Here is a 19,674-nt window from a genome sequence, read left to right as displayed (position 1 = left end):
TCACCACGTATATGTATTATTTGGGGCGGTGGTGGGTGGGACCTCTCACCCACTATTTCTTGGAGTAAAGCCGGGCAGCTTCCTCCAGATGAATCAACAGTGAGATAGTCTCTGAGGATGAATGCAGCTCTCAAGGGGGAAAACAGGCATATGGACCAAAGTAATTTATGGACAAGTTAAACTTTTACCATGTCAAACTTTTCCTAAAACTCAGCTCCACATTTGTTAAAAAAAAAAAAAAAAAAAAATTCATCTGCTGAGATTATCAAAATGTTATGCCATGGTTTCCTCAAATATGGTTTGCAACAGGTCCGAGAGGAAAGGAAAAGTCAGCTCTGCTGATAGAGCCCTCTGCTCCATCTGTTTTTCATAGCTTAGATATTCACTCTCAGAAAACCATTTTCATATATTATCCTATTAGCAGGTTATTCCCATCTTTACCCTAGCCAATCCTTCCCACATTAAAAAAAAGTACTGGCAATGTGCACAGCCACATTTTTTCATACCATTCCTAAAAGGCTCTTACCCCATCCAGGCCCTAATGTAAATCAGACTTCTGAGCTTAAGGTGACATGTGCACAGCCCACTGTCTGTGAGACAAACTTTCCGAAATTCATACACCATGGGGAGAATATACTGTCTAGAAAAAGCACTGATAGGAATAAGCTATTTTCTAGTGTGAGCTAGTGAGAACAGACTCACTGTGGGTATGGACCTCAGCACCCTGGTTTTAGGTTCCTTAGTTATTCTGATAAACTTAGTTAGCTACGTGCTGACGGAAAACTCACTTAGCAGCTGACAGGCAGAGGAATGAAGTGATATGCCTGAGGATGAGATTAGGATTCCTTGTTCCAGCCTCAGGATAGAGAAATGTGATCAATGAAAATGAATCTTCAAAGTTAGGAATTAGTTCATGCCAGGAAAGTCTGCAACAGAATAGCGAAGGCAAGCCAATGTTTGTCCAGTTTGAACATCTGAGTTCCCAAATGTAAGGGTGTTCAAGGAGTCCAGAAGAATTGTTTTATTCAACAGTATGCAAGCAAAGAGTATTTTTAGTCTAATTACACTTTTTCTCCCCTCTCTAAGTTGGCAAGTATACTTCCTGAGGGGGGAAAAAAAATAGAAAATCACCTCTCAGAAATGTTTATAAAATGATATCCTGGTCTCTAAATTTATTAATAGAATGGTAAAATGACATTCCGATATTCTAAATTAATGAAATTATATTCTAATCACAAAAGCTATTTTCTGGAAGTAAACTGGATATCAGCCAGGAAGACTGAAAAAAAAAAGGGGCAAACGGATAAGCAAAGGTTCAAGTGGGAGGCATTTCATTATAGTGACCCCAGGGAGGGCGGGACACAAACAAGGGAACCAAACTCTTTGCTCATATATAATGTGTTTTAAAACCCGCAAAACATGAATTCTCAAATGACTCTATCAGATATTCCAAAATTAAAGGAAAGGTAGCTAAATCTGTTACATAGATTTTTTTTTTTTTAAAGTACTCTGAAAGATCTTTAACTTCATGCTACTTAGTGAGCTCCAAGAGAATAATTGCATGGTTTAATCTTGAGAGAACGGCCATCAAAGGTATCTTGGAAAACATCTTATTCCTAGCAGATTTTTCACAATATCGACTCACATACCCAAATACGTACATAAATTTGTATCATTAAGCATTGGGTATCAAATAAACACAAGATGCAAGAGAGTGAGAAGTAGGCGTTACATGACAGACCGACTTCAGCCGATAAACACAAGCACTGCTATTGTGCCCTGTTCTGGGTGTTCACTTCACTCTTCCCTGCTAGAAAAGAAATTCCAATGCACTCCCGATACAGAAGCGGTTTTCTTGCCACAAAGGGACCTTTGTTTGAATCTCCCACAAGTGACAAGGTCAGTCGTAGCCAATCTTGACATTTCTGTGGAACCTTTCCACCAAATTTTTTTCCAAGTTCAAATCATTTCCCGAAAACTTTTTGAAATCCAAAGAAAACTCTGTATAGATAAAGTATCAGTTAAGTTCTTGAACAAATACTGTTCATGATGCACATTTTCCTCAAGATCTTTTTCTATAAATATACTTATTAAATCTGAAGTTGCAAGGTTTCTATGATTTAATCCATATTCCTAAATAAATTAGACTTGAGATCATGGTAATAATATACTGAATTAATAGTGAAAGCAGTATTCACCTGTCTTCTTAACATACAGAAAGTGATTTCAGAAATTTTTAAGAAAATCATATTTTCACAGCTTTTCCACAAAAGCTGACATTTTTCAAAAACTAAAATATTTTGCCATGAGGTTGCTTAGTATTTACATTTCTAGCTAAGGGATAAAGATTTCTTTCATGTAAGTCCTAAGAAAGACCTACGAATTCATTTTCTATGAAAGTTTATTTTGGAAAACTATCATCTGAATTCAGTCTGCACTTTACAAAACTTTTTGTCCTCAAATCACTGTAAAAGCAGCTTAAGCTACTGGGATGTCTTTTTATTTTCATTATATCATTGCATGTTAGGGCATCTGATGATATAGGAACTGTAGGACACTTTTATAACCAATAGCTTCTTTCTGGAAAATATTGTAACACTTTGACCATGGAGACACATTCTTAGACTGCTTGTGATAAAGACACTGGACAATATCCCTTATTTAGGGAACAACAGCCAAAGCAAAATGACAAGATGATGATGTCTATGATGTGCCACAGGGCCGTGTCAGAAAACTACCTGCTTTCTGCTTTTAAGGTCCCCACATTCTAAGAGGTCAAGACATCCAAATGTCACTCTCTATGACTAGCTCCATGGGTGATGGACACCAAAAATAGTAAATCCTAATAATTTTCCAGATGGGTAATCCCTAGGAGAGGCCTAAAATGAAATTTAGTTATTTAGACTGAACCCTTAACTGCACTTTAAATATGTGTATATTTTTAAACAAGTGGTCTAGGGGAATGTATCCTGAAGAATCAAAAAACTCACTAGTTTCAATTCCATTTGTATGAATGAATGAACGAATGAATGAAACAAAGCCACATAATTTATTTATGTCTCAGTCTCCTGAGCTGCAAAAGTGAAATGCTGGTACTTTATAGGATGCTATAAAGAATTAAATCAGATGAAATAAGGCAAGTGTTGGAAAAACACAAAATTGATGCCCAGATGCTAACAATTAATGAACAATTAGAGGTAATATCCCATGATCAACAAGCAATCGGAAAACTTAAAAGAACTTGCTTTTGAAACTTAATTCATCAACCATCTTCCTTGTGCTTAAATCAAGTATTAGATTTAACTTGGCTAGATCACAAAGTTTACATTAAAATCCTTTCCATCGGCCAGAAAAACTGTGTGGTCCTGCTTGTGTAACTCACAACTGGCAGAGTCAAAAATCCATGTAATGGTTCAAAATCCACAGCTGTAAATGCAGTGCAGATGAATTACTGCAAGTAAACCCCAGCCATTGTTTCTTTTCCCACAAAATTCTACCTCAGTTTAAGATTGATAATAGCTAATAACTAAGCTTAGTAACACTTTCATCTGTCCCAACTAGGATCATTATCCAAGTTTAAATCTCTATGTGACAACTCAGAATCCACAAACTCTTGGAACTTGCAAAAGCAATGCAAAAAAAGGCAAAAAAAAAAAAAAAATAGCATGTAGTAGCCCCAAATGTCTGCAAAAAATAACCAGAACAGCCTAATTGGCAGATGGAGCACATCAAGGCCTGTTTTCGGAGCACTGATCCAAGGATTTTACCATTCACAAGGCAAACGCCAGGCTGGGAGGAAGCCAATAGCTCAGGTTTTTGTCCTAACCTAAAACACAACTAATATGCGTTATGATTAGGCACGAATCCATTTATTTTGACTGCATTCAATGTCAAAATAAAGATGATTGCTACAATGTTGTAAAACCTGCTAAGCCATCTTTATAAACATACTTATGCAAATCACTGTGCTAGATTCTATACAAAACAAGACTCGTTCATTAACCTAACCTCGTCTTCGACCAATGTTGGCAGACACGGAGAGACTACATACACATAAAAATCAAGAAATACAAAATCCAGAGACATTTTGGAATATTAGACATAGATGATCAAAATGACAGTAATAATACCAAGAAAATCATTTCTATTCGAGAGTTTACGTAGTGTTATGCTAAGCACTTTACATGTATTACTTCATTTAATTCTAATAACCCTATGAGGTTAGCTATACTTTTCTCCCCATTAATTGGAAGAGAAACTAAGATTTAGAACTATTAAGTACTTGCCTACCATGTTACTGAAAGAGATATGTTTTTTACAGTTGGAAGCTTTATATATTTGTGGTGTAATCTTCAGCCTGTTGCTTCCTGCAAAACTCAATAATGATAATGTATATGAACATAAATATCGTCGATGAAAATTACAAAATGTTACTTAACTCAAACTAAACTAATAACCACTTGACAAAAATAGGGCTAAGGGTACACATGCACCTAGCCACCAGTATTCCAAAGAAGAGTGGGGGCAGAAGGCTTTGGATTTCAGCTGTTGCTGTATTTTGTTTCCTGTATATAACAGTCCCTTCCTCACTTGGGGCTGGGTCCTCAAGTCCGGAGCTCATCTATTTTGCCCTGCTGCTGGGGTGAAGCAGGGGATCAGCCAGCTGTGTAGAGCTGAAGAGGGGTCTGGGCTCTGACTACTTCTCAGACAGGCTTTCACAGCACTCCTGTTTTTGTGATGCCTTTACCCCAACTTTGTTATCAATTCTGGCACTTTCCAGAGCTCCTGGGGTTTAACTGGTTCTTTCCTGGCTTTCCTAACTACGAGTTTTAACTTTCTCCGATTGCCTGAAATAGTTACTGAGCATCCACCTGTTTTTTTGGGTTCCAAACCATTGTTGCTGTGGTCTCTCTCTCTCCCTCTCTCTCTCTTTTTTTGTCCTTCTGTGTTTGTGCATTGGTTTTCTTATCATTTTTTAATGGGGTTTCAGAAGAGAACGAATGTAAAGTCATGGATCTAATCAGCCATCTTTAATTGGCGGTACCTCCTGTTGGCTTTTACCAGGCCTTCAGATACCCCATTGCTTTTCTCAGTCTTAACTAAAAGGACTGCATTCATTCTTAAGACATCTGTAGACTTTATTGCTCTACTTGAGATGATACATAAATAACTCTTTCTTTTACTGTTACTTCAGACACTGGTCATTGATTTTTTTTAAAAAAGTGGACTACAATACTGTAGAGTACTTGAGGTAAATTTTAAATAAATTCCTCTGTCCACTCATCTTAGAAGAGAGAAAAAAATCCAAGAATGTCATAAAAAAATAGCTTTAGAATGTCACTGTCTTTCAACTGTCAGCTGAAGAAATTTGGTTTTAGAAAGAATAAAGTTTCTTTGTTATATTAGGGAAAATAGGGCAATTGCCTTATTTACCAAAGATTCTGTGGCAAACTTGTATTATATATTGAATAAGGAAAGAATATTTTCTAATGAAAAACAATGGCAACAGCCATTACTTGAGGGCAAAAATTAAACAGGTTCCATAACGTTAATAGTCCCATATTCTCCAGCCTAGTTAAATTTAACACATTTTCCTTTTAAAATTTAGCTTTAAGAATTAGTCAGGAAGGATAAAATTCTATTATTAATACTGTAAAACTTTTAAAGATTTATTAAGGCATTAGTTTAGAATATCAATTACCAAATACAAAACACATTTCACAATGCAGGTATACTGTGTCATTATTTGAGTAAAATGTTATTATTTTGTAATATGAAGGCATTTCATAAAATAATATTAAAGCATGTGCATTTAAAATAGATTTTAGTAACCCATGATATTTCAAGTTTCATATAATCTGATTAAAATTAGGGGGAAAAATCTTCCGGAGAAGCAAGTGTTGATTGAATCCCATTCCGAATGTTTACTATTATTGTAATTCACTCTTTGACACAAAGCAGAAACTGGAAAATGTGGTATTAGTTACTCATTATATGTGGGGAACAAATTCAGTTCCTCAGGACACAAAAGCACAGTGATGGATATTTTTATTTTGATTTGCAGAAATTGAAGACAAGCATAGTTCTAGCTTTACATTATTTCTCTGAGGAATACCAATGTTTTAACTTTATAATGGGGGGGGGGAGGGAACAGGCATCTTGCAAAGGTCTTTTGCTGCATTTTAAAAAATTTATTATGGTCACACTGAGTAACAAAATCCAATAAGTTTCAAGTCTACAATTTAATAGTAAGTCATATATATATTGCATCATGTTTTCACTGCCCATGGTTAGATTTTTCTCCGTCACCATGTATTTGACCCCTTTGCAGCATATTTTTATGTTAAAATAGTACAGTCTATTACTGAAAGAAATTTTAATAAAATATAGCTAATATAACATAGAGAATGAAAACTTAGAATTGAAGATAAAATCACATTGTTTTATAAAACAAAACAAAGTCTCACCTAATTTTCATTTTGTGGTAAACTTTTTAACACAAAAGGCCTCAGATCTTAGAGTTTCTAAACACAGCAGAGAGATTAATATTCAGCCTTATATAAAAGCCAATTTCCTTTCCTGATAGTATCAGTCTCTTACTATTAATATATCTTAACTTGAAAATCAGTGGGAATTAGATTATATTCTCTTGCAAAGTAATGTAAATTAATCATAACGTGTAGATCTTTTACTATGAATACTCAATTATCTATAAATTATTCTAAATAAACATAGATATGTGAATATAGAACACAAAAATATTGATCAAAGAATATATACAGATATGCAAAACATATACTATGTATGGTGTTTAGTTATAAATTAAGCTCATTCATTTCTCAATGAAATACTTAATATTCCTTTTTCATGAGATTCTTAGGCTTTAAGGACATATTTGGTCGTTAAAAGACAGGAGATCATGATTCCAGGGAGATTTCATGAGCCTGAGAGGGTAACAGAAAGTCATTAAAGAGAAAGCGAAGTCCCCACAGCCAAGAAGATAGAGAAAGGTCCATGCTGTTCTTATCCTATTTACTTCATTTCTGTCCTAACCCACGGGCTCTTTAGATGTTTCTGTGCCAAAATTCTGACCTTGGTTTTCTTTTTCTTGTTACTCTAGGCATGTATCTCAAGGGTGACAGCACTGGCATTTGGGTGAGACAATTCGTACTTGTGTGGGACTGTCATATCAACTGCAGGCTGTCTGGCACCTCTAGCACCACCTACTAATGCCAGTAGAGCCCCCAAGTCACCGGGGCAACCAGATATGCACTTCGAAATGCCCCTAGGAGGTAAATACGACCACCACTACCACTTAAAAAACACTAAGACAAGATGTAGTAGCTTATTTAGACCCACTGTGTCGAGAATCGCCTGTATGACTCAAATCCACATCTCTAGTCAAGATTTTTCTTGAGTTCTAATCAGATTTTCTCTCCTCAGTGAGACACTTTAACCTCATGTTCCATGGTAACTTCAAACTTGCCCAAAATTGAATTCTTTATCTCCCTCACTAAGCCCCAACCTGTTTCTTTTATGTCCTGGCAAATACAACCAACATCCACAGTGAACAAGGCAGAAACCTGAGAGGCAGACAAAACTCCCCTCTGTTTCTCATCAAGTCCTCAAGATTCTATGTTCTAAATATCCCTTAAGTCAGCAGTACCCATCCTTTTTGGCGCCAGGGACTGATGGGTGCTCTTATAAAAATCTAATGCCTGATGGTATGAGGTGAACCTGAGGTGGTGATGCTAGTACTGGGAGCAGCTGTAAATATGGAGCTTAGCTCTCTGGCCTGCTGCTCACCTCCTGCTGTGCGGCCAGTTTCTAACAGGCCACGGGGATACTGGTCTCTGGCCTGGGCGTTGAAGACTGCCTTAAGTCCTTTCTTTGCAACTCCCTACCAGGTTCCCTAGGATCTCTGGCTCTGTTACTAGAATGGCCTCAAATCTTTCGCCATCTTCACTTCCTCTCTAATGCGAACACCATACTGTTACCTCCCAGGCCACCACCTCAGTCCCCTACGTAATGGCTCAGTGTTTCCACACAGCCTTCAGGAAACAATGAAAACACCTCCGGCCTTCACTATTCACTGTCGTTCTCACCTTTGATTCCTACCAGGGTCCTTAAGTCCATACATAACCTCCAGATGAACCCAAACCTGCCCATTTCAGAGTAGGCGCCTACACCTGGATACCTCTGCACACATGCCATAGATGTTCCACTGGCCACCACTGGCCCCTGAGGACCAGCAACCCGTGGGCAGATGCCACCAGCTGACATGCTGCAGAACCCCGGCACCTCACAGAACAAGAGATTCAGTAAGTATTAACCAAAATGAACAATTTTTTTTATAAAAGAAAAGAATTTAGTAGGGACATGCCACTGATAAACAACACATACATACTCCCAGAATCAGAATGATGTTGTCCCTGCCTATTTTCAAATACTGCCATACATAGAAGGGCTTCTTGGTGTTATTTATGGCCATCAGCGAAATACCGGAGATTCTATAAAGGAGACCAGATGCCACTTCGTTAAGTTGAATGTCAAGTATGTTCTGACTTCAGCACACACTAAATATCCCATCACCTATAGCCACAGTTTTTCATTAAGTCAAAGTAAAACAGCAAAAATAGTCCTGATTATGCCACATTTAACAATGCCATATATAATCAGTAATACCTAATTCAGACACTGACCATTTACTTTGTTGGAGATTTTATTTTACATTTTATTAAGGTTGTAAACTCTTTCATGGGTAGTACATTAAATAGTTATCACTCGAGAGTCATTCTTGGAGACCGAACTCTAAAGATCAACAAATAGGCATTACATAATAAATGGGCTTTGCAAACCTTCTGAGCACTTTTCATTTTAAATAGGCTGTATCTGAAATGAACATTTCAAACTAAATAAAGTAAACTTGTGTAATATAAGTTACTATGCTACAGACATAGGATTATCAGAAAGAGGCTGAATCTCCTTAGTTGAAATATAATGGAGATGAAATATCACATAGGTAGCTATCCAAATTAAAGCATTGCATTCCAAGTAGAGACAAACAAAAAAGGATAGGAAATTTTTCTTTATATTTTAATGGAGGCTGGGAAGTTTCTGAGTTTTGTTTTCAATAAAAAATAGAAAAAAGGTGCAGAATAGCCCCTTCCTATAAGCTACTATAGAAATGAAAACTTTTAAACAAAATCATAAAAGATTTAAAATTTGTAAATGATTGAAAATAAAATAATAAAATTGGAATCTGTAATTTAAATGAAATGAGTTATTTCAGGGTTAACCAATGATGGATTTTTTTTTATCCCCATTTTATAGATAAGAAATGAGCTGGGGAAGTAGGAACCTACTCAAGGTTAATCAACTGCCAAAAGGAGAAGCAATTGCTGCAGCTCAGGCTCCTTCTGAACCACGATGACATCCTATCAAGGTCCAAAGGCCTTAAGGACCCGAAGCATCCTCAGGTCAAGAAGAATCATTGTTACTCAACAATCAAAATTTACTAAAAGCTTTCTCTGGAGTCATGTATACACTACAAGAAGCTGACTGACGGCCACATGATTCAAAGCACAGTTCCACAGTAGAGTGAAAACGCAGGCCGGCAGGGTTTTCAGAAAACCTCTTCTAATTAAAATCATGACTTACGATTTACAGTTATCAAAACAATAATAATTCTTCTGAGTGACGGAGCTAATTTGGAGCTTTGTTTTTGTTCAACCGAAGTACAAGTTATAATGAAAGTAACTCATTTTGAAATCTAAATACCCTGTGAACAGGGACACACCATCTAAGGCTCTAGTTCTGCCCTCTTTGCTGAAGGGAGAAAAGAAATTTTCATCTCTCTTACCAAAACTGGCAAGACTGGCACCGAAAGGACCAATGGGTTGACCACAAGCAATCACCCAGCTTCTGAAAAAGGACTTCCAAGCTGCGGTGTGTACCACCGCCCACACACCACAGGCCCACTGTTCCCTCAGGCCCAGCCCGTGCTCTGAACATGTATTTTTCTGTATCTGTGTCAATAACAAGATTGCTGGGATCTTTTCTTGTGCCAGAATCTGGCTTTTGAAGTTGTGCCACTATCATATATATTTGGAGATTTCAGTGATCTGACCACATAGTCTACCCTCTCTGAAGTAGCCCCAACTCAACATGGGTGTTCGATCTTGAGCTCGAAAGAAAAATCTACCTGTACCCAGTGATGAAGCCAGCAGACACGAACATGTTGGCATCACTGTCTGCGTGGCTCTGCCCTGAAGTGACAAAAGAATAATATCCAGATTCATAAGAAATACTCATGCCAGAGATAGATTCAGTTTCTCTGGGCCCTGAAGACTATGCAGTGTGTAGGCCCCTTTATTAAGAAAAAAATTAGACCCAAAGCAAATACTTAAAATGGGCCCTTACAAGTAAGAAGCCTTGAACCTTAAGCTTTATTAGTTAGTTGTTCAGGAAACCCACCTTTGACCCAACCACATAAAATTTCCAATATTCAATCCATTTTGACCTACCAAAATAGCAACCTCATATGGCTTAATTTAGTACACACAGTTGGCACACAGTTCCAGTACAAGCTGTGTAGTTCACTCGGAATGACAGAAGAGTTCACCACTGGAATACCAGCTGAGCTCCTGTACTCATTAAAAATGATAACATAGTGCTTATGAAATATTAAATTGGGAAAACCTACAGAAATCATTATGACCACTATAACTGCTTTTTAAAAATAATATTTACATATACAAACAGAAAAGAGTATGAAAATGCAAACAAAAATAATTTTTGTACGTGAATGGTATGATTGTGAGTTATTTTTTTCTTTCCCAACTAAGCGTCATTACATTATTAGCATAATTTAAAAAGGAAGGATAACAAGGAAAGAGTAAGTAAAGGAAGTGGATAAAGAAAAGGAACACAGAGACCTTAGATATAACTACCGTGACAGTTAATTACACACTTAGCATCTGTCTAGACATCAACGACCTGAAACATATCTGAAAATTTATTTCAAGGAATAAAGATAAAAGTCAACTGGATGAATGAGAAGCTTGATACCTCTAAATGTCTTCCTTCTGAGATAATACAAGTGTTAGTAATGTGTTAGCATGACCGAAGGCAAACTAAAGTGAACTTACTTTTTGCTTGCCTCACAGACGTCTATTATATTGGAGAAAAGATGGTGGCTCTCTGTTTTGGTCATTGTATCACTCAGTTCTTTGGAATTTTTAAACATTCGTATCAAGATCTCCAAGCTAAGTAAATATGAATGTTCGGAGGATATGACTTCAAAGATGGCCTGATAAGAAGGAAACAAAATATATTATTAATTCCTTTAATTGAAGAACTAAATATAGCTCTCATAATTCTGCTTTAAAATTACATAATCCCTTGAAAAGTACAAAAAGATAAGCATTAAGAAAATTAAGGCACCCAAACCTTGAGAAATAATGTCACTGCCCACAGTGTAAATATGAACAAATAAAAGCATTTGGATGACTTGAGATTACATCCTGAGGTCATGCTTTGCCAGGGGATTGCAGGGGGGTGGAGTGTCTGTCTATGGAAGGAAGCTAAGGCATGTCATAAAATCTCAGTGTGACATTAATGAACCTTTGGGGTCATCTCCTCCAGCCCTGCTTTCACAGCATGCTGCTCTGAGACAGTAAGGATTTATGAACATCATTTGGGTTCAGAGAAAATTTCTCAAAAAGACAGCCCTTGCCTCTTCTCTCGTGTGGGCCCTTTCTCTCCCTATGTTTTAATCTGACTCATTTGCAGTCAATAACAGCAAAAAGTCTGGGTGTATTAAGAGAGCATGACTGTACTTACCCTTCTCTTATCAGCCATAGGAATTCTTTTATATAAACTCAGACAAATTGAAAGTAATTCTGGCGGTTCAACAAGCCACCATCTCTGCTCTCACCAGTCTCTCAAGAAGCAAAGGACACTCTGCAAAACCTCCTGGTGTCAGGCACACAGTGGTTTTCCTGATAAGAGCTCATTAATGATGAAATGTCAACCCACACAGATGGATGGATACCAACACCCTGTGCAAGGAATTAATTCATCTAGCTCTTTAACAAAATCAACTTTAGATACTTGAAGAACGGCAAGGCAGGGAGAATTCCTGTTCAGAGATGGGTGGTGAACATTTGCGCAGGCCAGAGATTGACATCCTTCTTGGAGACCTCCCTAGTAACACTGCCATCACCACCTTGGCCTCCAGAGACTCAGGGGCCTCAAGCCCTTGGACCAGGAGAAGATTCTTCCCATAACCCCCTCTGCTACTACTGAGGCTGGAGGGAGCAGGGCAGCCACAGCAGATAGCAGCCCAGCTCCTGGTGGGTGGGCCATATTTGTAAGTGAAATTAGTGGTACTAATCTCAACATTCAGCTCCCTTTTTAGCATCTGTAGCTTTTAGGGAAGTCTTACTTAAATGTGCTGCTCTAGCCTTGGTTGTGCTCCAGGGATTTAAGTGATATAAATATATAAAGAGTAAAGAGTAAGAACCCTAAGAATCTCACTTAACCTGTATCTTGTGTAGTTCTATTAAACAATTATCGATCAATCAATATGATTATCTCCAGGAAATGTAATACGAACTAAAGAAAATTGTCACTTCCTAACCCAAAATAATGGATTTCAGGTTGTTGATGGATATAGTGCCTTGGAACGACTTAAAATATTTTCAGAGGTAAAGGCTTTTGTAATCAAATCCATCAAATCCAAAATACTAAGATTCAAACAAAAAGATATAATGACGCCTATACAAAATGATACAGAAAAGGAGACTAAATGGTAGTTTAATATAATAGGTTTAAAGTAATAATTATTAAAACACCCTGCAATAGAGCCATCAACTATTTAAATGCAAATCAAGTTACACCTGCTAATAATAGCTATGCAGGAAAAGAAAGAAACCATAAAGTTATATTTGCTGCTGGCACTACTTTTTTAGATCACAAATCTAAATAAATATTTTCAAAATATAAGAAAAATGGAATAGGTTCCAATAGAAAAGATTTAAAAGAACAGAAATGTTCAAATGAAATTAGGACCCTGGTTATGCTCTTGAATGTGTTCATAAAGAGAAACATTGTGTATGCCCGATGTTAACAAAGAAAACAATATCACCTTCCATCCATGGTTTGGAATAAGATTAAAAAGAAAAAATACTGGTTTGAATGAATGATCTAAATTAATACACATTGACATGGATAAACCTCAAAAACAATGTTGAATGTAAAAAGTAAGTAGTGAAAAATATGTTCAGAATCATACTATTTATCTACATTTTAACACACACACACATATACACTAAGATGTATTTATGTACGTGTAACATGAGACTTAAAAACACAGATTGGAAGGGTTATGTCAATTCATAATTATAGTTGCCTCTGGAGTGGACTAGGGAATGGACCTGAGAAGGAGAATATACAATTTCTACTTTATTGAGTCTCATTTTTTTTTTACTTTAAAAAATATGAACAAAAAATTATAAGTGTAATACATTTGTTAGTTGTCAGGGCTTGATACAATAATGTTAGGCACTATTTTTTCTTTAAAACTTAAAAAAACTGGCACTATACTGCACCCACATATTTTTGCATTATTCCATGCCAATGAAATAAGAAAAGGATACCTCATGACCTTTGTGGAATTAATTTATACACATGTATATGTATAAACTTATATATATATCCATATTGATATGCATAAGACAGGAGGAAAGTACTTTGAGAACCTCACATTATTACAGTGAGCAATTTTCTTAAACTGCATGTACCTAAACTTCAAGTTGTGAAACGCTGTTAACATGTCTTATTTTTCATTAAGTAAAGTTTTATCTAAGTATTACTTTAGATTTATAGCAATCTTGCAAAGAGGGTTCAGAGTTCTTGTGTTTCCTTCAACCCAGCTTCCCCTAACCAGGGTACATTACATAACCAGCATACATTATATTTTGTCTATAGACAAATGTAAATATTCGGATTTCACCAGTTTTTCCACTAACAGCCATTTTTAGTTCCAGGATCAACTGTCTGCTTCACTTTTCAATATTTTCCTCCAGTTTAAATACCTGGACTAGGTACTTTGTGGTTTAAATTAACTTTGGAAAATTTTTAAATGTTATTTTCTGGGGGCTTATGTATGGTTTTACTTGACGATGATCACATACTTCTTTTGTAAAAGGACTCATTTTGTTCTTTTATAGGTTTATTCATTTTATATGTTTTTAAAGGAAAGCACCTGAAGAAGTGCACACAGTAGGTATAAACCATACCTCTTGTCTCTTTCTTTCCTCCTGGCTAACCGTCTGAGATAATCCATTTCTTTTCACCTAGAAGAAAAAAATATATATAATAGTTTTGAGCTCATTCACTTTAACAATTTATTTATTATAAGGCATAACTCTGGGCCCTTCAAAAATGAATTAAGAGAAATTATGCAAAAGGTTGAATTTGGTACATATGAATTTTGGGGTGACACATCTCTCAAATAATATTTAATCACATTAGCAAATTAACATAACAGTTCAACAATAAAGAACTGAAAAGCGTCTAGAACACTATTCTATCAGGTTGAGCTAATCTGTTCTAGTCTTAGTTCTGGATAATCCTAAAATACTTATCAAATTGGTCTCCCAAGTCATAAGTGCAGAAATCTAAAAAAGAAATGAAGCCACCGCTCTGAGATTTTACTGTCTAGGATCACATACTGAAAGGGTAATTTTAACACCATTTCTCATAAAGACTCCATGGAATACTAATGCTCTTTATAACAACCCAACCAAAGAAGAAAACGAAGTCCACTCTGCCCCAATTTCCCCAGTCTTCCCTGATGTGAAGTAACAGTACCTACAGGACCAGGACTATCATCAGGACCATACTTAGAGTAACGCAGTGGTATTGTTTGTTGAGTCGGTGTCATCGCTATCTCGACTGCCACACATTTTTATTTGATTGCTGCAGTTTCTATCATGATTCTGTTTCTAAAACACAGAGCAGAAGCTGAACTATTATAACTCCATGAAGGGAAGATCTAGTGTCTCTTCTGGGACACCTGACCCTTTGTCTGGCACGTGAGTGACATTCATGTTTTTCAGTCAAAGATTACATTCGCAAAAAGTAAGGCGTACGTAAAATACCAACCGATTAAATCCTGCGCTTAAGATAAAGAACTGTAAGCGAGACAGTGCCTATTCCTTGTGTTAAAAATTAATAGCAATAAAATACAACAAATAAAAAATATTGATCAAATGTAATAAAATATAAAGGCCTTCAAAATTTTTGCTATCACGCTTCCTAAATTTTTTTAAAAACCATGTTCCCCTGGATCTATTTTTTAATTGACACCTCAAATTTTGCATCCCAAGTTTAAAGAATTTTAAAGATTAATTTTCCTACTAATTCTCAGTCTAGACATTTTTGAATATGTGCTTAAACTGTACTCTTTTAAATGTATCCAATAGAAGATAAAAACCATACTGATTTGATATCTACCATCATCCATTTAAAAATAAATAAGTTTCCCTTAACAGTTGGAGATTTTACACTATTCTTCTTTCTCCTTGAAATCAAATTTCTGTGTCAATTTTCCTCCCAAATTTCCTAATGTAATATAATTCTCTGCGTTACGGTATGTTATTAGTCACCCTATTATACTTTGAAGTAAAAATATGTTTTTAAACGTAATTTTCTAATATTTCCCAGGTCCACTGAGCTTTGAGTATTGACTCATGTGGATTATATAATCACCACACATATCATCAATAACCTATGATCAAAATGACACCATTACTTCCAATTTTTAATGCATTAAGCCCCAAGAGAATGCAATTCTGAGAATGCAATTCTCAGTAAGAATGGGGAGGGGGAGGGTATGGCGGCACAATGAAAGGAGCCTTCACTGAAAACACTATTTGAAATTGACCCCCTTTTATCTAGTGCACCAGTGGTTTGACGCTGTGGTAACGCATGCAGATGCAGCCTCAGTCCTAGAAAAGAGAATGACTAGGAGTTGAGGATCTGGAAAATGGTAGCCTTAAACAGTTCCTGTCCACCTCACACAGTGTTTGTGCATTGCAGGGGCGGGATGCATACCCTAGTGTGAAGGCCTCTGTGCACAGTCCTCTGCATTGCGACTGCTATGGAAACAAAGACAACTCCATGCTACTGTCTTTAACTTTTGTTAAAAGTTAGAAAGTGGTATAAAAATAGAAAAAATCCTACATCAATGGTAAAATCAGCAATCGTTACTGAACGTTAACTGTACGCCAGGAAATGTGCTAAGCATTTTATACCTGGGAAACCACTGAATCCTCATAAAAACTGTAGAAAGTTGATAATATTCTTATCCTCATTTCACAGATGAAGATAAGAACTGAGGTTTAGGATCCAAGATCTCACAGCTAGTAGGTAGCAAGGCCAGGATCTGCATCCATGCCTGTCTAATGCCAGGGCTCACGCTTTCAATCATAATATTACATGGCTAGGACCCCCACTTCCTCCAACCCTCTATGACAGGCATACCATTCCTAGGGTCGGGCGATCATCAGTAAAACCTCTTCTAATGCTAGGTCTATATCAAGCCTCCATATGTTTTTTTTCATCCACCCATATCATGGAATGTTCTTAGCTTTACCCACCATCCTGACCCTGGGTCAGCCTGTCAGCAAGAACTCATGGCTATAAAGACTCCTTCATACACTTTAATAAGGATGGAGTCTGGCCAGAAGAATGAAACCGTTCAGAGCTTCTCCCATTTAGTTAACTCTGAGCAGGAATTTCACAGGATTTCCTGCCTGACACAAAGTCCTCGCAGATCGATATTCAGGCGCCATGCCCACAGTCTCTGCAGGTGAGGTCATCAGCAAGAATTTTCACACCACTGGCATCTCTATTCAAAACTACTAATGAGTTCAGACCCGGAAATCTTAAGGGGAAGAGAATGAAATATGTGGACTTACAGACCTATACATATGACAGCTAGTTTACTAAGGGATTAAGAGTACGTCATCAGAACACAAATTAAAAAAGAATCCCCAGCTAAAGTATTTGCTCTTTTGAGGGGGGAAAACATGAAAAAGGCAAAGTACTAATGCGTATAGAATTACATTTTTCGCTAATACTAATACAAAAACATTATAAAATATTCCTTTAACCAAATAGCCATGAATAAGAAACCAAGTTCCCCATACAAAACTACTGTGACAGGAAAAAATAAATAAATAACATTTTTTAAAAAATTAAAAGATTCCCAGAAGCTTTGTTGGATGGTAAGAAAACTGAAGTGCAGCATGTTCCGGGAGCCTGAACGTTTGCTCTGGGGGTTCATGACAAACCAGTTCCTCCTGGCTTGCTGCCAGACCACTGTTCCATGCCTTGTCCTTCTGGCTCAGCCCTTCCACGGTCTGCACAGGGCAGGCTGGACAGGTTCTTCCTCCAGGGCCAAGAGGAATCATTTTGTCCACCTGAGGCCTCCTTCCACATGTAACTCTAAATTAAGTAATACCTGAGAGCAGGTGCCTGCAAGTAGAAGGTCAAGAGCAGGCAGGATTTCAGAGACTGAAGAGTTTGAAGAAATAAAACCAGAGAAAGAGAGAGAGAGAATGATATGTTAAAAAAAAAAGGGGGGGGTCCCACAAAGACTGGCAGAAAGCAGATAAGAGAAAATTAGAGGAGAATGAAAACAGGAGCAAATATCAAGCAGAATATAAACAAGGAAGGAAAGGAGGGAGGAAAAGGAAGCAAAGAAAAAAAAAGAATACATGCCAAGTTTTTAATAGTAGATACCTCTGGGAATTTTTTAATCAAAAACAGTGAACTTAACAGTAAACTTAAGTAAAATCACTAGACAGTCCAGACACTTTTTTTCATGAAAGAAAAATATGTGTGAAAAGCATATATTTACACTTACAATTTTAAATTTTATGTGCTTTTTTTTTTGCAATTTGCACATTTTTGCTAAGAAAATCTAAAATATTATTGTTTATCCCATTTTTTCAAATGCTCCTCTATTTCCATGTGCAGAAAAAAAAAATCAGTTTCTAAAACCGATTCCTACTGTGCTATCTAAAATGAAATTAAAATCGTATAGGCTACTTTTTTAAATTTTTAACGTATATATTTCGTATTGGTAGCTCTAGCTGAGTACAAATGGGAACATGTAGACAGTCACAGCAACACACTCCTTGAAAGGTCTCTTCTGACCTCACTAGATCTTTCTTATTCCTCACTGTCTTGTCCTGGCTTAAATTTTTATTTAATTATGTCATCAATAAGTAGAATTGTAAAAGTAGTTCAATAAAACACTGAGAACTGGATTCAGTTTGGGGTTCTCGATTTTGTATAATCTAACCGATTCACAGAACTGTTCAAATCTTGCCATGGCAGTTTCTAGACTATAAGGAGAGAGTATGCCAGTATCCTCAACATTTTAAGTGAGGAAAAATTAATTCAAACAAAACAGAACTAAAGCCCAAGACTACAGTTCTGATATGTTAAAAAATATGAATATATATATGTGGCTCGTCAAGATAGTGAATGCAAAGAACTCAGTAATATTATAATAGTTTTAAATTTGTAATTATATTTTTACACATGATTTTTGTAACTGATATATATTCCATGTCCAAATGAGAAAGAAATTGACAACTGGCTACAACTAATAAAGAACAATATAAGATACTTCATGCCTGGATATGCTATTGTCTAGTTAGACCCAAAATATAGTTTTTAAAGTTTATAAAAGGATAAATTCCCTAAAATCTAGACCCAAAAGTTAACTATTAGATACTCCATCTAAATCTCATGCTGGTTTTTTTCTTAATAACTGGCAAGGCTGATATTCTTAGATGACGGTTCTAGGAAGGCAGAGGCTTCAGGCAGATTCCATTCCTGCACTCACCACGGTTACGGGGATTCATGTCAGGAAATACATAAACTTGTGCAATATCCATTGGCTTTTGACTCCACTGACTGGAATAGGTTATGAGCCAAGTTCTCTAAAGGCCAAAAGAGCACCAATATTGCTATATTTATATAAAGTCTACCTACAGGTCCTGTATCTGTGGAGAGAGCCACAAGTAATAACACCATTCTTTTGGCTGACCAGATCATCATTTTCTATGGAATAAATAAGGATATCTTCTCTAGCCCTTCAAGACTTGATATTGTTTGTACATAAGATGGGTGTACATTCCTTTTATTTTTCCCCACCAGCTAGGGAAACCCGAATGGAAGAGCCTCCAAAAGACTGAATAACCAAGGCTTGGAAATGTAGCCAGTTAAAAATTAGATCGGATATTTATGATCCAAGATCACTGGGGCCCCATAAAGCACTAATGTACATCGAATACCCATGTGAGCTAAGACTTTTATACTTTGCCAGAGTTTACCCACTGGCTGAAAATCAGCTAGTTATTCATGCCTCTTGGTGATCCCCTATTCACCGGCTTCTGTTCTTAAAAGCTCATGTGGGAAGGGAATGAATTGTAAAGTAAAATTATACCACAGGATACAATCACTCTCAGGTCCTTTCTATAGACTTAACACAACCCAAACAGCCCCTGAATTACAAATGAGCTAGATTTCTTTCACTGTAAATAACATGGGAACAACAGCTCTTTGAGAGCCTGTGAAGTTCCTAAACTG

The 19,674-nt window shown here is 36.6% G+C and overlaps 1 protein-coding gene across 2 annotated transcripts in view; it reads right to left on the bottom strand.

Moving 5' to 3' along the window:
* ARHGEF26 (Rho guanine nucleotide exchange factor 26) overlaps positions 1 to 19,674 on the bottom strand; it is a 115,909-nt gene that overhangs the window by 76,566 nt on the left and 19,669 nt on the right. For both annotated transcript variants that reach the window (XM_016138712.2, XM_016138713.2), the window contains exons 5-6: positions 14,304 to 14,360; positions 11,151 to 11,311 (exon numbers count right to left, since the gene is read on the bottom strand). In XM_016138712.2, coding sequence (XP_015994198.2) covers positions 11,151 to 11,311; positions 14,304 to 14,360 — 218 coding nt within the window. The remainder of the gene's footprint in view (positions 1 to 11,150; positions 11,312 to 14,303; positions 14,361 to 19,674) is intronic.

Source organism: Rousettus aegyptiacus, unplaced genomic scaffold (assembly GCF_014176215.1).
Source record: "Rousettus aegyptiacus isolate mRouAeg1 unplaced genomic scaffold, mRouAeg1.p scaffold_m13_p_4, whole genome shotgun sequence".
In the NCBI taxonomy this organism is placed as follows: domain Eukaryota; kingdom Metazoa; phylum Chordata; class Mammalia; order Chiroptera; family Pteropodidae; genus Rousettus; species Rousettus aegyptiacus.
Note: the sequence above shows the minus strand (reverse complement) of the source record. Positions and strands in the feature narration are given on the sequence as shown.